The sequence below is a fragment of the Suncus etruscus genome, chromosome 4 (genome assembly GCF_024139225.1).
Source record: "Suncus etruscus isolate mSunEtr1 chromosome 4, mSunEtr1.pri.cur, whole genome shotgun sequence".
Lineage (NCBI taxonomy): Eukaryota > Metazoa > Chordata > Mammalia > Eulipotyphla > Soricidae > Suncus > Suncus etruscus.
This window is the reverse complement of record NC_064851.1, coordinates 57,498,099-57,520,397: the sequence shown is the minus strand read 5'-3', so window position 1 is coordinate 57,520,397 and position 22,299 is coordinate 57,498,099. Positions and strand designations below refer to the sequence as shown.

At 35.8% G+C, this 22,299-nt stretch overlaps 1 protein-coding gene across 1 annotated transcript in view; it reads right to left on the bottom strand.

Moving 5' to 3' along the window:
• The window catches only part of PHIP (pleckstrin homology domain interacting protein), a 161,006-nt gene that overhangs the window by 24,394 nt on the left and 114,313 nt on the right, over positions 1-22,299 (bottom strand). The window contains exons 25-32 of the mRNA XM_049772308.1: positions 21,301-21,408; positions 20,064-20,188; positions 19,862-19,944; positions 16,054-16,165; positions 15,810-15,871; positions 10,564-10,719; positions 6,491-6,611; positions 2,785-2,910 (exon numbers count right to left, since the gene is read on the bottom strand). Coding sequence (XP_049628265.1) covers positions 2,785-2,910; positions 6,491-6,611; positions 10,564-10,719; positions 15,810-15,871; positions 16,054-16,165; positions 19,862-19,944; positions 20,064-20,188; positions 21,301-21,408 — 893 coding nt within the window. The remainder of the gene's footprint in view (positions 1-2,784; positions 2,911-6,490; positions 6,612-10,563; positions 10,720-15,809; positions 15,872-16,053; positions 16,166-19,861; positions 19,945-20,063; positions 20,189-21,300; positions 21,409-22,299) is intronic.

Genomic DNA, 22,299 nt, shown 5'->3' with positions numbered 1-22,299 from the left:
AAATGCTTTAAGTACATTTATAGTGTTAGGCATTTCAAAATGCCTAAGCAAAAGAAATACATTTTCTTTTGTTTGATTTTTGGGCCATACTCAGCTGTGCTTAAGGGCTAACTCCTAGCACCACTTTTAGTGGGACTTGGAGGACCATATGGGATACCTAGGATTGATCTAGGTCCTGTGTGTGCAAACCAAGCATCCTACTCACTACAGAAATGCTTTGGTCCAGTCTATGAAAATATGCTTTCATAGAGTATTTTATTTGTAAAAATGACTTACAAACTAAGTTTATTATAGTGTTTCTGTTAAATTTACATCCTTTGGAAATAATAACTGTACATATACAAGCATATTAAACTTACAAAACTTGACTGAATATTATTAAATGTTTTCATTAAAAATTTGTGCTTGTAGCCATAGAAATAGTACAGTGTGGATAGGACTTGCACATAGATGACCTATATTCAACTACTAGCAACTTATCTGGAATCCTGAGCACTGGAAGGAAAATGAACACATGAACACAGCCAGAAGAAAGCCTGGAGAATCCAGGTGTATACCTATCCTAGTCAAGTTAAAATTCAAATTTTTTTTATTAAATTGGAAGAAACTTGAATATTTATTTTGTTTACATATTTGTTTGGGTGCTAGGAATCAAACCCAAGGTCTAATACTTGTAAAACAGATACTCTTGCCACTAAATATTATATCTATTGCCCCATGGATGTTTTGCTTATCAACTTTACTCTAGAAAACACAAAGTGTAGTAGTAATAATCACAGAACCATTATGAAGGCAATAGATTTCTTAAGAACTACTAAGAGAAAGGTCTAACGTACTGATTTTATTATTTAATATCAGTTAATTACAATCCTAGTAAAAACAAAAACAAAACACCCACCAACTAAAATCAGGAAAATGGACCTATGGTTATGCTATTAAGAATAAAGCTGGGGCCGGAGAAATAGCACAACAGTAGGACATTTTCTGCGCAAGCAGCCAACCCAGGACCTAAAAGAATCAAGCTGGAGACTTTTGGGGGTGGAGGGAGAGAAAGAGAGAAGAGAGAAGAGAGGAAAAGAGAGGGAGAGGGGGGAAGGATGGGGGGGGGGAGAGAAAGAGAGAGACAGAGAGACAGACAGACAGACAGACAGAGAGAGACACACGGGGCCCAGCAGTGCTCAGTCTGTTTCTGTGCTAAGGAATGATGCCTGGCAGCAATCAGGAACAATATGTAGCTGGATTTAACCAGGATATGGCCACAATAGGTGCATGCAAAGCTACTACTGCCTTAACTCCTGCACTATCATCTCCCTAGTCAGAAGCTAAGATTTTTTAATTCCTTCATATAAAAATGCAAGTTGATAGTAGTGAAATATTTAAGCTTATTAGCTTTTTTTTCTTAACTTGAGATTATTAAATAAAACCAACAAATTAAAAAATAACTCAAAAAGCATTTTATAAGTGTTTCATTCCTCTGGCTTAAAGGCTTTTGCCTGTAATTATAGAATGAGCTATATAAAATTCCTGAGACAGGGAAATACAAGTGCTGCTGCTTTTAAAAGTTATAGTTATTACCTAATGACTAAAAGGGTACAAAAAATGCCCATTGCCACTGATCATCAGGGAAATACAAATGGAAACAATGACTTATTTCCTCATTCCAGAGACATCAGTACACATCAAAAAGAACAAAAATTAGTTATGGTGTGATTGCAAGGAAAAATGTACTTTCATTTACAACTGGTGAGTGGTAGGAAGGGTAATTTGTTTAGCTTTTTTTTGAAACTATGTCCACTCCTGAAAAATAATGCCAACAATGAAATCATGATAAGACTCAAACTTTAACAACCATATTTAAAAATGGGACTGTTACAATGGCTGGTGGGGGTGGGTGGTGATGGCATGGATGCACTCTGGGAACACTGTATATCTAAAACCCAATTATGAATAACTGCAAATCACAATGCTTTAAATTAAAAAGTTAAAGTAACACAACTAGGAATTGACCTTTCATATAACCTAGCAATTCAATTCCTTGGAAAATACCCCAATGAGAAGTGGTAGTCAGTAGAAAGCTTGACACTGGGCGAGTGGGGATTGGGATAGAACAACTAAAAGAACTTTAAAACTAAGATAATGGGGGAGGGAGAGAGTGAGAGAGAGAGAACATAAGCCACTGAAGCAGGAAGTGGTGAGGGAGAAGGGAATTGGACACTGGTGAATGATTTGGTGTTAGAACGATGAATGCCTGAAAGTAGCCATGAATCATACACTGAGACTCAATAAAATAAAAATTGAAAAAAAAGTGATAGAGTTACAGCTATTGTTCTTGGCATAAATTTGATGAAGAATAAACTTGATTATAAGGAAGAATCATTCTGAAAATTGGATAATATAAAAACATAAAAGGTATAACATTTAATGTAAAATTAAAAAAAATTCTATCTCTATAAGGCTAACAGTTTCTTTTACAAATTCTAAACAATAATCTCTCACCTAGCAAGATGATTAATTACTAGTTTCAGAGAAGGACTCATTTTTTATTTTGTTAATTTGAGAACTCAACTGTTAAGACTTCAATGATTTCAAAAATAGTATTAACCAGTTATTTCTTTACAAATAGTATCCCTATTTTGAGAACAATCTGTACAATTTATGTAACATTACATAAAAAAACAAAAATAGTATTTTACATCTTAAGTTGTGTTTTGCAATGCAAAAATTATATATTATACTATTGTCATTATTAGAATAGTTATAATTAAGTAGAGAAAAATTGCTTACTTTATAAAATGCAGGAGAAGATCAGTCACAAATTTAGCAGATTTCACAATAGGGCTCCCAGGCTCATTAAATGTCCGTGTATTATGCTCTATATATCGAACTTCCCACATAAGGGAAGAAACACGCCTTTAAATAAAACAATATACAGTCTTAAAATTCATCATATTTATAAGTTTTTGTACACAATTTAAATTCAGTAAAATTTAACTTTTGAAATTTTAATTGAATCAAGTACTCATACCTTAAAATAAAAGTTATTCCAAAATAATAAAAACCTTTTTTTTTTTTAGGGGCCCGGAGAGATAGCGCAGTGGTAGGGTGTTTGCCTTGCAAGTGGCTGATCAGGACCAATGGTGGCTCGAATCCCGGCATCCCATATGGTTCCCCGTGCCTGCCAGGAACGATTTCTGAGCAGAGAACCAGTAGTCAACCCTGGGCGCCACCAGGTACGGCCCAAAAACCAAAAACCAAACCAAAACACAAAACCTTTTTTTTGTTTGGGTCAAGAAGAGTAGTGATACTATGTATTTGTGTAGAAAATATTTAGATCACACATACTACATGAACAGTGCCTCTTTCCATGATTGACAGGAGTAAAAGAAAAAAGAAAAACATTTAGCTTTTTTAATATATTCCTTCCATGCATGGTCTTAATAGTTGGAATGAAGCATATCTTTTTATATTTTATAAAAGGAAAAACAGTAACAAAAAATTCAATTAAAATAGAGAAGAAACTATTTTAACCTAATTAGATTACTGGTAACTAAACAGCATGTATAAATAAAAAGCTAATGGAGCCCATGTGACATGTACAAATATGAAGGACATGATGAATATTCTAATTTACCAAGAAAATTAAAATGATTTTTAAACAATGAATTGGACAACACAGTAACTTTTATCTAATTACTATTTTCTGGAAATAAAGAAAAATTTGAAAAAAAGTTTATGATGCCAAAAGGCAAAGTTATACTTGTTTAGCAAAAAACTGCACAAGAGAGATAAATCATATATATAACAGTTATATTTGAAACCAATGAGGAAGAAGGGTTAACAAAAATGGCTATGTAGTAAAATAACACTATATTAAAAAATGCAAAGACCTGTAACTATAGTTTTGTACATTTAAAAAATATATAAAAACAAGTTGACAAATAAGTAGCTTCTTATAGTTATGTGTTCCAAAAGATTGTTTCCCTGAAGTGTCCACTAAACAAGGCTAATGCCAAAAAATCTATTTATGCAGCAATTTTTTGGTTTTGTTTTGGTGCCACAACAAAAAGTACTCAGAGATCATTCCTGGCTGGCCTCAGGAAAATATATATGGTGCTGGGAATTAAACCTGCATGGGCTACAGGCTAGTGCCCAAACTGTTGTAGAATCTTTTGCTTTTGGTACCTGATGTATATTTTGAAATACAGAAGTTGAAGTTAACTACTTGTAATCACGCTAAGCAGTATTTCTGTTATTTACAATATAGTGGGAAATGCCATAAGCATATCTTTCTATATTACAACTGTGTAAAAAAACTCTATCCCTCATCTTCCCATGCCTTGTATATTTCTGAATCACTGATCTAAATCTAATAAATTGACGAATTTATAGATAAAAATGGATAAAGATTTTCCTTCCCATGTCTTTAAGTTTTAATATGTGACACTGAAAAATAAAGAGGTATGTAATGGTAACAAATGACATGGAATGTGCACATATAAAAGGTGATTTCTTCTCATCTCTGATTTTGAGAAATAGCAATGAAACACCAATGGAAACATTTAAAATCAGAACGTTCTTTAGAGCCTCAAGTCTAATATCTGGTGGTTTATTTTTATGCCAGTGATTTCAGCTATGGTGATTCTTTTCTGAGGTAGCAGCTGGCAATATCTAAATATATTTTTGGTTTTCAAAACTAGAGAATGGCTATATGGGCACCCCCACAAGACAGAGGTACAATAAATTTGCTTAACTATGAAGAAATATCAACTCCAACAAAATACTTGTGTTAAAAAGTTTTAATGCAGTACTACTTAAATAAAAATGCTGTTTGGTGTGCTAAACACAGGACATGTAAGAAAGCTGAAAAGTTGGGTCGGAGAGATAGCATCACAGTGGGGTATTTGCCTTGCATGTGGCCGGCCCTGGACTGGTTCAATTCCCAGCATCCCCTGAGCTTGCCAGGAGCAAAACAAAAACAAAAAAAAAAAAAAAAAAGGAAAAAAACAAAACAAAACAAAAACCCAACCCAAAAAACCAAACCAAAACCAAATCCTATAGTGGAAAAACAAAAAACAAAAAAACAAAACCCTAAAAGTTAAAAGTATGATTTCAGGGGCCATAGTGATAGTACAGAGGATAATATTGCACTTGCTTGGCAAACTGCTGACCCAGGTTTGATTCCAAGCATCCTATACGGTCCCTTGAACCTGTCACAAGTGATTCCAAAGTGCAGAGCTAGGAATAAGCCCTGAACAATGCTGGCTGTGGCCCACAAATTTGACCACCAACACCAAAAAATACAGTTTTATTACGTTACAGCTATAAGTTCATTTTAATGCAAGACATTTTAAGTAATGAACCTACAAAGTCAGCCGAAGAATTCAACATTGAGTGTTAAATAGATGCAAAGTAATTGCAAGACTGGTTTTCTTAAGCAAGTTATATTTTAGCTATCTTAAAACTCATAAAAAATATCCTTAGTGGGGCCAGTGAGATAGCATGGAGACAAGGCATTTGCCTTGCATGCAGAAGGACGGTGGTTTGAATCCCGGCATCCCATATGGTTCCTTGAGCCTGCCAGTAGCAATTTCTGAGCATAGAGCCAGGAGTAACCCCTGAGCGCTGCCGGGTGTGACCCAAAAGCCAAAAGCCAAAAAAAAAAATTCCTTAGTATCATTGCTCTTAAGCATTTCATAAACAGAACACAGCAAAAGAAGAATGCAATTCAGTGGTTTTATAGAAAACCTGATACACACATTGAGCATAAGTGCATGTGCTCTTTTTTAAATGCCCATCCTTTGCAAATCCATCTTTGTTATTCCTTAGGCATTCTATATTTGCTCTAGTTGTTGAAGGATGGGAATTTGCTTCATGGTTTTTGTATTTGAGTCTAATGCACGCTCTAATGATAGAGGTGATACATTATTATGTAGCCATGGTTTTCTGGAGTTAATATTTTAGGAATGTATTTCATATCTTAAATAAAATTTGTTTCTAAATTAAAAAAAAAATCCATATACTTTGAACATGCTACAGTGAAAATGACACTGTGGGGCCAGAGCGATAGCATATTGGGTAGGGCATTTGCCTTTCAGACCCTGGTTCAATCCCCAGAATCCCATATGGTCCCCCAAGCCTGCCAGGGGTGATTTCTTAGCATAGAGACAGGAGTAACCTCTAAGTGCCACTGGGTATGTGGCCCCCAAACCAAAAAAAAAAAAAAAAAAAAAAACTGTGGTTTGCTTTATGAAATACAAGAGGGAGAATGCAAATCATTATCAACTAATCAGCATTTCAAGATTGGAAATGCCAGCATCATTGAGAACTTCACAAGACATGCAGAATCATTGGTACTACTCAAAATCTAGAGAATTAAGAGGCTGCATTTAAAAAGCATCCTGATGATTAGGAGGCACATTAAAATATATTAACAGTATATGAGTAAGAGGATCACTTTCTTTCAGTAACTGCAACATCAAATGGTTCGAACCTGTAAAATCTGTTTTCCAGTCTTTGTTTAATCGTACTTAAATCTGTTGGATATGCTACTACAGTGCAATACATGGGATAGGCTTGCAGATCCACAGGGGCGACAAATGCTGAAGCAATATCTAAGAGAAATCAACAAGTACGTAAATCAATCTTTGTTCCTTAAAACAAGTTATAGACAATTGAATTATGGCTTGAATTAAGGCTTAAATTTTAATTCATATAATCACTAATCTGCACCATTTCTTTAACAAAAAATACATGTGGATTACCATACAGTGCAAAATTCTGTATTTAGATTCCTTGGAAAAAGACAATAGGTAATATATAAAATAAATTTGACCTATTAAGAACACACATATATTTATACAAAAAAGCCTTATTTTCCTTAATCTGTATCATGATTTTGATTGATATTTGATCATCATACTTTAATGACACTGTATTTAAATGCAACTGTTGACTTCTCAAAACTTAAGACTTCTGTGAATAAGGCAATTAGAAAGAAATAGGTCCAAAACTAAATCTATATAAATTGGTTGAGCAAAGCCTAAAACGTAGTTTGCTTGCTCACATATAGTATTAAGACAACTTTGCATTGTAAAATATTCTATAAATAGCATTATAAAGTTTTTTTCCCTTATTTTCTGCTTTGCAAAAAACTTTATTGCAAGAGTTCAAGTGAAAGTGTCATGTAATGTGTATCAAAGTTTTCTTAAGCTTATTAACTTTTGGAGGATCTGTATTTTTCATAAGTACCATAACATTTCTGGGAGACTTTACACTGATATTCAGCAACAATAATCCCATATATAACTGCTTTAGTTATTAAGTCCTATGTAAGATTTCATTAAAAAAACCCTACTTTTTAAATTCCCATATTGACATGGTGCTGGAATTATGAATATATGAAAATATTATAGAATCTATTGAGTTATAGCACCTTGATCAATAAAACAAAATACTAAATTAGGGGTTATTACAATAGTACAGTGGGTAAAGCATTTGCCATTCATGCAGCCAGCCCAGGTTCAATCCCCCTTTTCTCACATGGTTCCTCAAGCACCCTCAGGAATAGTTCCTGAGTTCACAGTCAAGAGTACCCCTAGTTGGGCCCAGAGAGATAGCACAGCGGCGTTTGCCTTGCAAGCAGCCGATCCAGGACCAAAGGTGGTTGGTTCAAATCCCGGTGTCCCATATGGTCCCCCGTGCCTGTCAGGAGCTATTTCTGAGCAGACAGCCAGGAGTAACCCCTGAGCAGCGCCGGGTATGGCCCAAAAACCAAAAAAAAAAAAAAAAAAAAAAAGTAACCCTAGTTTAGATGAATTTGGCCCCAAAAAGCACAATAAACGCTATAAATTTAAAAAAATAAAGACTAAGCCTCTAGGGCTGGAGCGACAGCGCAGTGGCAGGGCAATTGCCTTGCATGCAGCTGATCCAGGACGAACCATGGTTCAATTCCCGGTATCCCATATGGTTCCCCCAAGCCAGGAGTGATTTCTGAGTGCATAGCCAGGAGTAACCTGAGTGTCACCAGGTGTAGCCCCCCACCAAAAACTAAGCCTATCCCCAAATAAAATCCCCACTATAATAGTTATAATGATATAATAGATATAATGATATTCTTCAAGGATCCAAAACAAATGCAATTCACATTTGTACTTAAGAATTATAAAACGGGGCCGGGCGGTGGCGCTGGAGGTAAGGTGCCTGCCTTGCCTGCGCTAACCTAGGACGGACTGCGGTTCGATCCCCCGGCGTCCCATATGGTCCCCCAAGAAGCCAGGAGCAACTTCTGAGCGCATAGCCAGGAGTAACCCCTGAGCGTCACAGGGTGTGGCCCAAAAAACCAAAAAAAAAAAAAAAAAAAAAAAAAAAAAAAAAGAATTATAAAACTAGGGCCCGGAGAGATAGCACAGCGGCGTTTGCCTTGCAAGCAGCCGATCCAGGACCAAAGGTGGTTGGTTCGAATCCCGGTGTCCCATATGGTCCCCCGTGCCTGCCAGGAGCTATTTCTGAGCAGACAGCCAGGAGTAACCCCTGAGCACCACTGGGTGTGGCCCAAAAAACAAAAAACAAAAACAAAGAATTATAAAACTAGCCAGGAGTAACCCCTGAGAGCTGCCGGGTGTGACCCCCCCTCAAAAAAAAAAAAAAAGAATTATAAAACTCGGGCCAGAGAGATAGCATGGAGGTAAGGCATTTGCCTTGCATGCAGTGGTTCAAATCCCGGCATCCCATATGGTTCCCCGTGCCTGGCAGGGGCAATTTCTGAGCGCAGAGCCAGGAGTAACCCCTGAGCGCTGCAGGGTGTGACCCCCCCCCCCCCAAAAAAAAGAGGGAATTATAAAACTCCCCCCCACTCAAAAGTCAAAGCAAATCTGAGGGAAAAAAACCTGAAAAAGCAAAAATCCATTGCATTCTGACTTAAAATTATATTAAAATGTTGAGAGTTGTCAAAAACAGTGTAGTGCTAACTAAATACATACAGACTCAGACCAGTCAAATCAAGAACCTAGAGATAAACTCCTCAGATATACAGTTACTCTAGGAACTAGGTGCATGAAAAATAGCAAACAAAAGCCTCTTCAACAGTGCAGGCAAAACTTGGCAGCCACATTCAATTAAAAACAAAACAAAATTAAATCTCTTCTTCACACCATAAACAATGGTGAATTCAAAACAGACGAAAGACCTCAAGTTCAGACCAGAAACTATAATATACTGAGAAAACCATAAGTGGAAGTCTCTAAGACATGGACTAAAGATATATCTATAATGGTTGACAAAGACGACAAAAGCAACTGAGGCTAAGTCAGATTTTAAAAAATTTACATGACAAACACAACTTAACAAAGACATACTAAAATGAAAAAATATTTGCATATTATAAAATATAAAGGACTGGGCCGGGAGAGATAGCACAGCAGCGTTTGCCTTGCAAGCAGCCGATCCAGGACCAAAGGTGGTTGATTCGAATCCCGGTGTCCCATATGGTCCCCGATGCCTGCCAGGAGCTATTTCTGAGCAGACAGCCAGGAGTAACAACCTCTGAGCACTGCCGGGTGTGGCCCAAAAACCAAAAAAAAAAAAAAAAAAAAAAAAAAAAAAAAAAAAAAAAAAAAAGGACTAATAGATAAAATAAATACAAATAACCCCATCAAAAATGAAAAGATGGACACATTCCCACAAAGAAGACAGCTAACCAGTAGGGATATGAAAAATAAAAGATGTTATTATGAGGGAAAAGCTAAATGACAATGAGACATCACCTATATTGATGAGAATGGCATAAATCAAGAAGACTAGGAGTTCGGGGGGATAATTCTCATTTCACTGTTGGTAAGAATATTTTGTTTAGTACAGACTCTGGATGTCTCAAACAAAAATAGCCCACTAAGAAAAGGAATTTCCATATGATCCAAGGACTCCAACCTATCTACTCCAAGAACATAAAAACATTAACATGTAAAGATATATACACAATATTCCTAGCGGACTTAAAGCCAGGATTAGAAATGACCACTATCCAACAAATAAATGAATCAAGTTGTTGTAGTATCTATATACATGGAGAATTGTTCAGTTCTTAAAAAAAAAAAGATAAAATCTTGCAGTTTGCAACTTGCTGCAACTTAGAACTGGAAGGCATCATACTAAACAGACTAAGAGGGAGAAAGGACAAACACTGGATAAATTCACTTAACTATAGTATAGAAAACAAGGAAACACAGTATTGAATGATAAATACTTAGCCTTAAAGATTATAAAATTCAAATTTATGGTACTTGTAATTTATATACGAGTATGGAAGTGGACTACAAGTGACATAAGAGCAGTAGTGAGGGCTTTTGGGTATTGGTAGTAAAGATGCTGTGCCTTTGTACACATAACCCTAAATTTTAACCCTTTTGTAACTACCTAAACTACATTAAGACTATATTAATAATTTTTAAAGTCTGAAAACTACTGGCAGGATACTATAAAAAACTTTGTACTTGAATGACAATATTTTCACTTTGCTTTCACACTTTATAGTTTTTGTTTATAGTCATGTAACTATTATTTAATTACCTAATGTCATCAACTGGTTTATTCCTGTGATAATTCTTTCACATTCTTCATCCCTAGGATTGGACCCCCATTCTCCATCAAGAGGTTTATAGATCAGTGATCTACATTCAACATCAGTTAAAGGAACACTGGTACCTAGTTCTTCAGGAAATACAGCTGAAAAACACACAGAAAGAAAAGCAGATTTCGTGAAAATTTACTGACATTTAGATTACTTTAAAAAATTAGAGATGGAATTCACCAGACCCACCATGCTCAACCTGTCTTTCTTTAGGATACAGAACTTTTGGCACCCAGCACATCAGGGTCCAAACAGCACCATATGACTGAAACAGAGTATTGAAATGGCCAATATTCACAGCGAAGTCAAGTATTGCCAGAAGTGACTCCAGAAAATCCTGCTTGAGATTAGTTCTTTCAAAATAAAAAGCAAAACTTATGCAAACAAATGCCACTTTAATACCGTTTTTTTACTAAGTTCCCTTGACTCCAATCCTTAAGAAAAACAACCCACTAAAACTTTTGAGGTTAACTTAAACTAGTAAGCATGTGCATGGAACTAGAGAAATGTACTTTGCCCTCAATGTTTAAAGAGTTACATAAGTCTAATGTCTTTAGATTATAATGTGTGCTGCTAAGAAACAGTATGTACTACAACTGGGGATTTGAGGGACAAAGTAATTGTATTGTACATGGGTTTAGTTTTGTTTTTCTTAATGTTCAAGGCTGGGATATCATCGATGGGAATACCGTGAATTTTGTTTATGGGTGATTGGGCTTCCACTGTAACTTTACCCTTTCCTCTTTCTTTGCATCTTTGTTGTCATAATTAAAATTAAAAAATAAAAAAAAATTAAAAAAAATTAAAAGGTAATGTAAATATCTGGCAAGGAATTCATTTTCAAAAACAGGTATTTCTACAATTATTAAAAGCACAAATTAAAATTATTTTTATTAACAATTCTTTTTTTTTTGGTTTTTGGGCTACCTGGTGACACTCAGGAGTTACTCCTGGCAAGGGGACCATATGGGATGCTGGAGGATTGAACCGTGGTCTGTCCTAGGCTGGCATGGGCAAGGCAGATAGATGCCTTACCGCTTGTGCCACCGCTCTGCCCCCACCTTTTTTCATTTTTTCGGGTCACATCCGTTTGATGCTCAGGGGTTACTCCTGGCTAATCGCTCAAAAATTGCCCCTGGCTTGGGGGGACCATATGGGACGCCGGGGGATCGAACCGTGGTCCTTTCTTGGCTAGCGCTTGCAAGGCAAACACTTTATCTCTAGCGCCACCTTGCCAGCCTCTGGCCCCCCTTTTAATTAACAATTCTATGGATAAATGTGCAATTAAAAAAAAAATTGAATCTACTTATTTCATTTTCAAGTAAGGTCAACCGAAATGTATTCCAAAAAACTGATACAAATTTAAAAATTCTGAAATTTACTTTCATAAAACATATATACAAAGTGGAAATGAACAAAATGTTGGTAAGGAATGTATTCTTCATTTCCTTTGTCTTTCTTGGGGGCCAGACCTGGTGGTGATCAGGGGATCATATATGGTGTGGATTGGCCACATGCAAGGCAAGCTCTTTTAAGCCCCGTAGTATCTCTGTGAACCCTAATTTTCATTTTTTTCCAAAAGTGTAGAAACAAAGGACCCAGAGAGTTCAGTAGAGAAGGTACTTGCATGCAAGACAGATGCCCTAGATTCAATACCTGGTACCCCATTGGATTCCCTGAGCCCCACCAGAAGTGTTCCCAGAGCATACTACAGGGAATGAAGCCCTAAACTCTGTGGGTATGTCTCAATAATGAAATAAACAGACAACTATGACTAGTGATAGATGATGACTGTATACATACTACATACTAAATGTTGGACATATTCTAACTAAGAAAGTCATGATGGCAGTGAAAAATAGAAAGATGCCATGTAGATTTCATCAGAGAAATATACTACTATTTGTATATAATCAGAATTCTTCCGCTTCCCCACATGTAATTAAACCCAATGGATGAGTATTTGAATCAAACAATAAAGATAAAAACCACCCTACATATATATTGAGATATAAAAAAATAGTATGCTGCTAGAGTCATTAATGCTATATTTATAACAGGACAATATAAGGTACATAAGAGAAAAAAACAGAATACAGAGAGAACAAATTAAAATATCTCACATTTTTCAACATCTCTATAACAATGTGAATGAATGAGGGAAGTAGAAAGCCTGTCTCGAGTACAGGTGTAGGGGCGTGGGGAGGAGGGAGATCTGGGAAATTGGTGGTGGGAATGTTGCACTGGTGAAGGGGGGTGTTCTTTACTTGACTGTAATCATACAACTATAATCATGTTTGTAATCACGGTTTTAAATAAAGATAATTATAAAAAAAAAACAACAAAAAACATCTCTAATTTAAGAGATAAAAACATTTTTAAAACTACATTATTTTTTTGAGTTTGACTTCTTTGTATTATTTTTGTTTTCACTCATTTATCCCTTTCTTTTCTTAAACTGATTTTTATAGTCTCCAGAAGGACTTCTCCCATTTTTTGCTTGTTTGAATTTTTGCCCCTCTCCCTTTATTCTTTTTTTTCCCTTATCTTCAAACAGAACCACATAACTTGAACCATCTAGTTCCGCATCACAAATTGAGGGGGAAATAATGGAGGGCACCAAGACCAAACAGTCATATGAACATAAATGATAAAAATGATCAGACTTAAACACCAAACTTAAAGCCAACTACAACAGAATTGATACCCAATCTACAACAAGCTAGACATAGAAGGGACCACTTATATTAGCAGCCCGGGGGGCAAAGGAGGGCGAATGGGATGCATGCTGGGAACAGGTGTGGAGGGAGGACAACATTAGTGGTGGGAATGCCCCTGATTCAATGTCACTATGTACCTAAAATACTATTGTGAATGATTTATAATCCACTTTGGTCAACATAAAAATTATTAATAAAAAAGTACATTATTTTAAAAAGTATCATTATTACTACTTACTTTAACTATCTTCTCCAATAAGCTTTAGTGCATCAAACTCTAAGTTTACCTGAATTTAGCCTCTAGCATCCCATAAGGTCCCAAGCACCACTAGGAATAATTCCTGAGCATACTGTGTGTTCCTCTCACCCAAGTAGATTACTAGTGTAGAATTTTCAGTGATAGATTTCTAAAAAGAGCTAGTCTTATAAAATGTAAGTATGAATATTTTCACTTCTAAGGTTTCTCTTATACATAAGACACTTCACTTTTAAGTAATTATACTACAATAAAAATCAACTAATATTCTTGCAGAAAAGATTCTATAAAATTGATGAAAGATACTCTAAAAAATGATTGTTCTACAGATCTTTTATTTATTTTTGTGTGTCTGTTTTGAAATACTGATCCAAGCATGATCAGTGTTTACTCCTGGTTCTCTGCTCAACTATTACTCCTGGACAGAGCCTGTCCTCTATCTTAAAGATCTTGTCTGTATAAAGTTAGATATCATTAAAAAATGAGAATATAAATAATTTGTGAAATTAGTTATCACATTACTACACTTGTATATAATACAGCCTCTGAAACTGTTATTTATAATCATGTGTATTGATTGTATTTCTATATTTTGCATTTATGTTACTATTGTAGGGGGCATAAATGGGCTGGTGAGCATTGCTCAAGGGCCAAGTAATGCCAGGATATAAACTAAGGTGGCACCACATAACTTTTGAAAGGCATGTGACTTTGAACCACATTCGTAGCTTCTTTAACATTATTTTAAAAACTAAAACAAAAAAGGCAATCAGAAAATGTACTCAACAGCGTTCAGTCATACTAGCTTTTAATCAGTGGCAGAAATATATCATTAATTGACCAGTTAAGGCTAACTTCCAAAGGCTAAGATAAAGTTACACATGCAAGAGAACATTTATTATTACTACTGATTTTAATTATCCTCTACAATAAACTTTAATGCATCAGACTCTAATTACACAAAAAATTACATTAAACATAAAATATGCAGGGTGGTGGCGCTAGAGGTAAGGTGCCTGCCTTGCCTGCGCTAGCCTTGGACGGACCACGGTTCGATCCCCCGGCGTCCCATATGGTCCCCCAAGCCAGGAGCAACTTCTGAGCTCATAGCCAGGAGTAACCCCTGAGCGTTACCGGGTGTGGCCCAAAAAACCAAAAAAAAAACAACAAAAAAACAAAAAAAAAAAAACAAAAAACAAAAAACATAAAATATAATTTGGTCTACACAGCAGCAGTCTAAGGCTGGGTACTAAAATCTAGGGTTTTGAGATTTTAAAGAACCTGCCAAGAAGATATCAGCAGAAGAGGAAAGCTTAGTATATAAATTTGTCTCAATCAGAAGCTCAATTTTTATTTGGTTTTGGAGTCACATCTAAGGTACTCAGATATCCTGATGGACTCAGCAGACCAGACTGTAAGTTGGGAATCGATCTCTGGTCATCCCTATAAGGCAAGGGCCTTACCTGCTGTACTATCACTCTACCAGGGGTCTCAAACTCGTGTGGGCTGCAAACGGCCCTCCGTACAACATTTTGTGGCCCTGCCCTAGAGGAATCTTTTTTTGTTTTGTTTTGTTTTAGTTGTCTGGGTCACACCCCCCAATGTTCAAGGCTTACTACTGACTTTGCACTCAAGAATCACTCTGACTTTGCCTCCTGCGGCCCCCAGGTAAATTGAGTTTGAGACCCCTGCTAGCCCCTGAAGAAGCACAGATTCTTGTAAAATAATATTTTAACCTAAATACTGTGTTGTAGGGGCCAGAGAGATAGCACAGCAGTAAGGTGATTGCCTTGCATTGCGGCTGACCCGGGACGAACCCCACTTTGAATCATGGTATCCCATATGATCCCCAAGCCTGCCAGGAGCTGAGCGCATAGCCAGGAGTAACTCCTGAGTGCCACTGGGTGTGGCCCCCCCCCAAACTATATTGTAGTTACAAAAATATGGTTTCTTACTGCTCAATTTTTTGGAGTAAATAATTTAGTAAAACAGTTTCATATTTTACTTAATTTCAATCTTTCCGTTAAGACTGTAAGTTCCACAGGATTCCTGGTTGGTCCATGGCACTACCAAAGGAAAAAAATTTGAAGTAGATATGGATTCACTTATTCTTGTCATGGCTATGCCACCCCCTACCAGTAGGTATGCAAAAATACCTTCTGAATAAGTATTTTTCCATTTTAAGTTTCTTGTAATTCTCTGTACTTACCATTATTAGGTATAAGCTCCATATCCCAAGGGCTCATCTTTTCTGTATCTCCATTGTCCCAGCTTAAAGGAAGAAAAATCTTTATATTAAGAAAATTTAAACATGGCACAGCAAATTTTGAAAAATTACATCACAAAAATAATTACTTTATGTTTTAAAAACACTGTATCATTTTAGTAATAGAGAAGAAAAAATTCAAATCCAGTCAAAGCTAAAGTAAAAAAGAGAACAAATATCTACTTACCAAACATTATAGCACTGAAACAAACTATCAGGGTAGTCAGGTTGAAGAGGTTCCTGGCTTTCAATTGTTCCAAACCACCAGGCATCATCTATGACTGATCTGAAACGGTCACCTGTATGAGAACAAAAACCATATCATTATTCTGAAATGTCTGCTGCTATTGTCATTCCATTTTCCCAAAGTATACTTTACAATACTTAGAGCTGCATATATGACTTCAGAGACCTATAATCGCTCTTAAATAAACTAAGTAAACCCAGAAATATTGAGGTAGAAAATGATAATAGTAAGTATACCTGAAGTGATTTACCAATTTTAGGGTCATAACTTACATTTTATTAGGATAAAGAAAAATTTATTCTTACCGTAACTATTTAAAATCAACCTTGTATTTAAATTTATCAGAGACTAGTTTCACACTTCATACCCAAATTAAAATACAGATAATTCACAGTATTTAGTCTGCCTTTTAATTCTTACTTTCTGTACTCAGTTTTCCCAACAAACTAGTCAACAAAAAATTTAAACTGTTTTCCTTGATATCAACCTTATAAACTCTCATATATACTCACTTTACCTTATCTATAAAAATGTTTTCAAAGTAAAAAACAAAGCTTTGTAAAACAAGACTTACAGTGTCCCTTTTCTAACTTAAATCTTTATAATTATTCTATTACTGAAACTGCTTTCTCCAAAGACCCTAATGTAAGTTATCTGTTTTGGCTTCTCTCCATGTTGTAAACTTCGTTTAAGTAGTGTTTCTTTTGTTTATAGTGCTTAACAATTGTTATCATGGCTTTTAGGGTACGGTATGAATAGCCTTAGATTTTGTGCAATCTATTTTCTACTTGAAAGAAATTAATTTACACTAGAATTTATCTGCATCCATCTTACTTCCTAACATATAGAGTAATATTCATATGTTCATTCATACAAAAATTAATTTTATAAGTTTATATAGGTATATAGCAAATTAAAAATTAACAAAATTCAGTTACTAAAAAGGTTAAGTTAATAAACCACAATTACTTATCTACATCATGTACGTAAGTACAACATAGAGACAACAGTGAATGAGCAAACATCTGAACATAAGTTCAAATGCATGTATTTAAATAGCTGTTAAGAAGTTGGATCCAGAATAGTACAGTGGGTAGGGTATTTATTTTCCTTGCAAGTGGCTGACCAGGGTTCGATTCCTGGCCTTCCATATGGTCCCCCAAACACCACCTGGAGTGATCTATAAGTGCAGAGACAGGAGCAACTCCTGAACACTGCCACATGTGGACCAAAAGGGGGAAAAAAAAAGGCAAGAAAAAAAAAATTAAGAAACGTACCTATTACATTCAATACTGAACTGGTTCTCATGTGATACCAGTGACAAGAGTCTTAGTGAAAAGTTACTAATTTAATCAAAACCATTTGGGGGAGAGGGGGCCCACAACCAGTGATACTCAGGGGTTACTCCTGGCTATGCGCTCAGAAATTGCTCCTGGCTTGGGGGATCGAACTGAAGTCTGTCCTAGGTTAGTGGGTGCAAGGCAAATGCCCTACCACTTGCACCACAGCTCCAGCCTCAATGAAGACCATTTTTGAGACAACCAAAACCTTAAAGTAACTCACTGATGAGTTTCATAGTTATTCTGAAGAATTCAATTTGTACATAGAAAGTTATGGGGGTAAAAAAAAAGTTATATTTTTCTTAGCAGGCTAACTTAGTACTGATATAATTTTAAAAGGAAGTAGTGCAGGCAGATATATATACCTTGAAAAATAAAAGATCAACTAGTACTAAATTTAGAATATAAATCTATAAATTAATAGATTAAAAACTACAAAATACAAATGAGAAATTTCTGTACATCCATTTTGAAATATTCTTTGATTTATCCAATGATTGTCATATTTCTTGGCTTAGGCTGCTATCAGCTCAATTCTGGAAAATTCCTGGACTCTGACTGCTAATGTGTTCTGCAATTTATTGCAGTTGCATGTCTTAAAAAAATAAAATTTATATTATCAGGAAACATGCTAATAACTTATAAAATGTATCAAACGCTGTAACCCAAACAAAAATATTAAATATTTTGTTTTCAAATAACTTACAAATTTCTAAGTATATAGCTACTTATTTCAGTTTTAAAGATTAAGTACTAATGTTCTTTCTAATTAGCTACATATAAGATATACATATTTTGTTTATTCCATAATCAATATTTTCCTACTGACATTACCTTTTCTGATTAATTTTATCTTTCCTGTTCTTAAAAAAAATAAAGAAAAGCACCTTTTTAAAAGGTTTCTTCCCTAACTTTATAATTTAAGAAAACATTTCCTCATTCTCTAAAAGTACAGATTATAAAATACTCCAACAAAATTTCTCCAAAAGTTAAAAATACTAGACAACTTGTTAATTCGTCATTCTTTTTTCAGCAGTTTTATGAACATTTCACTCTAAGAGTATACTTTTTTTTTTTTTTTTGGTTTTCGGGCCACACCCGGCGTTGCTCAGGGGTTACTCCTGGCTGTCTGCTCCGAAATAACTCCTGGCAGGCACGGGGGACCATGTGGGACACCGGGATTCGAACCAACCACCTTTGGTCCTGGATTGCAAGGCAAATGCCGCTGTGCCATCCCTCCGGGCCCTACTTTTTTTTTTTTTTGGTTTTTGGGCCTCACCCGTTTGACGCTCAGGGGTTACTCCTGACTATGCGCTCAGAAATCGCCCCTGGCTTGGGGGGACCATATGGGACGCCGGGGGATCGAACCGCTGTTTGTCCTATGCTAGCGCTTGCAAGGCAGACACCTCTAGTGCTACCTTCCTGGCCCCTAAGAGTATGATTTTTAAGACTAGTTGCTTTATAGATGCTATACTTAACTAAATGAACACAATCTTGTTTTATGATTAATATTCATGTTGCTGATTTAGAGAACCTATCTTTCCAAATTTTTCTTTTTTCTTTTCTTCAGAAAGGGTTCTTGGGCTATACCCCAATGCTCAGGGTTTGTTTACTCTTTCCACTGTGCTCAGGGATCACTGCTAGCATTGCATAATGGAACAAGTGTGGTTTCAGGGATGGAACCAAGTTGGAGGATAGCTAATCAAGCACCTTATCCCTATATCATTTTCATCCACATCCATTTATTTGCTTTAGAATATAATGTTACAGTTACTTTCTCAGCTAACAAAGACCAACCAAGAAAAGACAAATCACCATGCTAATCTAATGCTTCTAATGGATATGAAGGAAGGATAAATTGACATTATCAACTTATAGCCATTTTCAAACCGATTATAACATATATGCAAAAGATCCCACTCTGACACAATAAAGACTACCCATTTGAGCTTTAAGTAGGGTGCTTGTCTTGCATGTAGCTGACTAGGTTCGACCCTGGCATCTCCTGAGCTTGATGGAAGCAGTCCCTAAACGCAGAGCCAGGAGTGCATTCAGTCATCATTGGGTATAGCCCAAAATCCAAAAGAAAAGAAAGATTATTGAAAAAATTCACAAGAATGCTTCAAATTGAATGAGTTATATTGGAACAAAAATTTAATTTAACATGTAGAAGAACTAGGAAAAAAACTATAAACAATGGCGTATGATAAAAGTTAAATATTATATATAAACAATATAATCTAACACTAAATGTAGAAGAAACTGTAATTTCAGAATTAACTAGATTAAAAGTATTTTCAGTTTTAACTTCCTCCAAAATTGCAAGATATTTTTCTAAGTTACAATACATAGTCATCATGAATATTTTAAAACTAATAAACATCTAGGCTTCAAAGTAAACTACCTACCTATATTCCACCGCCTATATTTTGCATCGTCAAATTGTTGTCTCAAGACTAGGAAATCTATAACATCAGGCATATCATGGTATCTGTGTAACAAATTGAAACAATTTCATTAGGCCACATACTTATAAGATCTTAAATTTAATCTGAATCTTGAAACAATCTACAATAATAAGAAATTACTGTCTCTTTCAATAGCTCTTACTTCATGGTAAATGATCCGCCTGTCAGTTTACCAGTATCAGGATCTAGAAAAGCAAGTTTAAGGCAGCATAGAGTAGGCAGTCCCACTTCATATTTTATGCCAACTATTTTCATTAGTTCTTGTTCCTGAGGAAGATACAGAAAATGAGAAACCACCTTCAAAAGATAAAATTGCTATGTACAGCTAACAACTGTTTTAACCTCAATTAAACAAGTTGATTTAAGTATATTTGTAAGCACTCACTATGATTTATACTTAAGCTCTGTACACTTTGTGGCATGTAAACTCAATAAAATAAAAAAGAAAAATATGCCTCCCTCCAACTCCGCAAACAGTATAATGGGAAGGATGCTTGCTTAAGTGCAACCTAACTTCAATCCCTGGTCATTCATGTGACACTGAGCCAGGAGTAAACCCTGAGTAACACTAGGTGTGGTTCAACAACCAAAAAGAAAAGAACAAAACAATAACAACCCCCCCCACTTAAACAAAAAAGGAAAACTTTATTAAAATATATTTTCAATGGGGCCGGGAAGGTGACGCTAGAGGCTGCCTTGCAAGCGCTAGCGAAGGACGGACCACGGTTCGATACCATATGGTCCCCCCAAGCCAGGGGCTATTTCTGAGCTTATAGCCAGGAGTAACCTCTGAGCGTCAAACAAAAAAAAATATATATTTTTTCAAGAGTACGAATCAATTATACATTTCAAATAAATTTAGACACTCAATAAAAGCTTTCATTAGCATCAAATTAGAAAAATAAAGTTTATCATATATTGATGACTAGCTCTTTTATATTGTTCCATGAAAAACTAGGTCTTCTACTCTTTGGAACTGCTTCAATTAAGACATTTATCACTGTGATACAAATTTTCTTCTCACTGAGATAAAACAACAAGTACACTAATTTTAAATATAAAACATGATTGGAGGGGCTGGAGAGATAACATGGAGGTAAGGCGTTTAACTTTCATGCAGAAGGATGGTGGTTTGAATCCCGGCATCCCATATGGTCCCCTGTGCCTGGCAGAGGTGATTCCTGAGCATAGAACCAGGAGTAACCCGAGCGCTGCTGGGTGTGACCCAAAAACCAAAAACCAAACAAACAAGCAAACAAACAAAACACGGTTGGATATAAATAAATTAAAAATGGTCCAATACTTATAGTAAAAGTATTAACACTTGATATAATTTTCTCCAAAACCTGTAACTGGACAGAAGATAATAAACACCATACCCGTAGTTCCATTTTATGCCATGGCTGTTTTTTTGGATTAATATTATAAATTTTATTTTTCCGGGCCATTTCAACATACGCTTCATGTCCCTGTCGGAAATAATAAACCTGTAAAGTAAATAAAGTCACATTAGAAAAGCTTGAAGATTTGCCCTACCAGTAGTCTGAATTCAATCCTCGACATACCATATGGTACCCCAAATCCAACCAAGAGAGATTCCTGAACAATGAGACAGACATAAGTAAGCCTTGAGCAATATCAAGTATGGCCTCAAAATCAAAGCATAAGAAAAAATTAATATGCTTGAAGATGTTTCTTTAAACCAAAGAAACAAAGACTGGGCTAAATCTATAGACATTTTAATGCAATAAATTCTATTATCTTTTTCTTTTCCTCCAATGTTCAGGCTCCCCAGTGTACAATTAACTGCCATAATGCTTGGACATGAGAGCTTAATGGACCTCCCACAGGTTTGCATATGTTGTTCCATTTTTAGCAACACGTTGTCTTCTGGAACACAGAGCTATAGAAGTACCCAACAACAACAAAAATAAACTACAAAAACATACAAAATTTGGTGTGGTTGCCAGTCAAAAAGCAAACAATCCCCCAATATTAAAATAATATTCTAACTTCCCTCAATTTTTCTTGCTCTTAATATATTCATATAATAACCAATAATGTAACATTACCATGCATATATATTAGATAAAGTAAGTGGTGTGTTGTTCTTTGTCTTGGTTTTATCATTTTATTTTTGAATGCCAAATACAGTGTTTACCAAAGTGGCTGCTATCCACTCCCTGCTGTGTTCCTCCTGGGGGGTGTGTGGGGTAGCAGAGGGCACAAGGTCTTCTGTTCATTTAAGGTAGATTTCTTTTTTTTGTTTTTTTGGGCCACACCCGTTTGACGCTCAGGGGTTACTCCTGGCTATGCGCTCAGAAATCGCTCCTGGCTTGGGAGGACCATATGAAACGGGGGTTGGGGTTGGGGTGGGG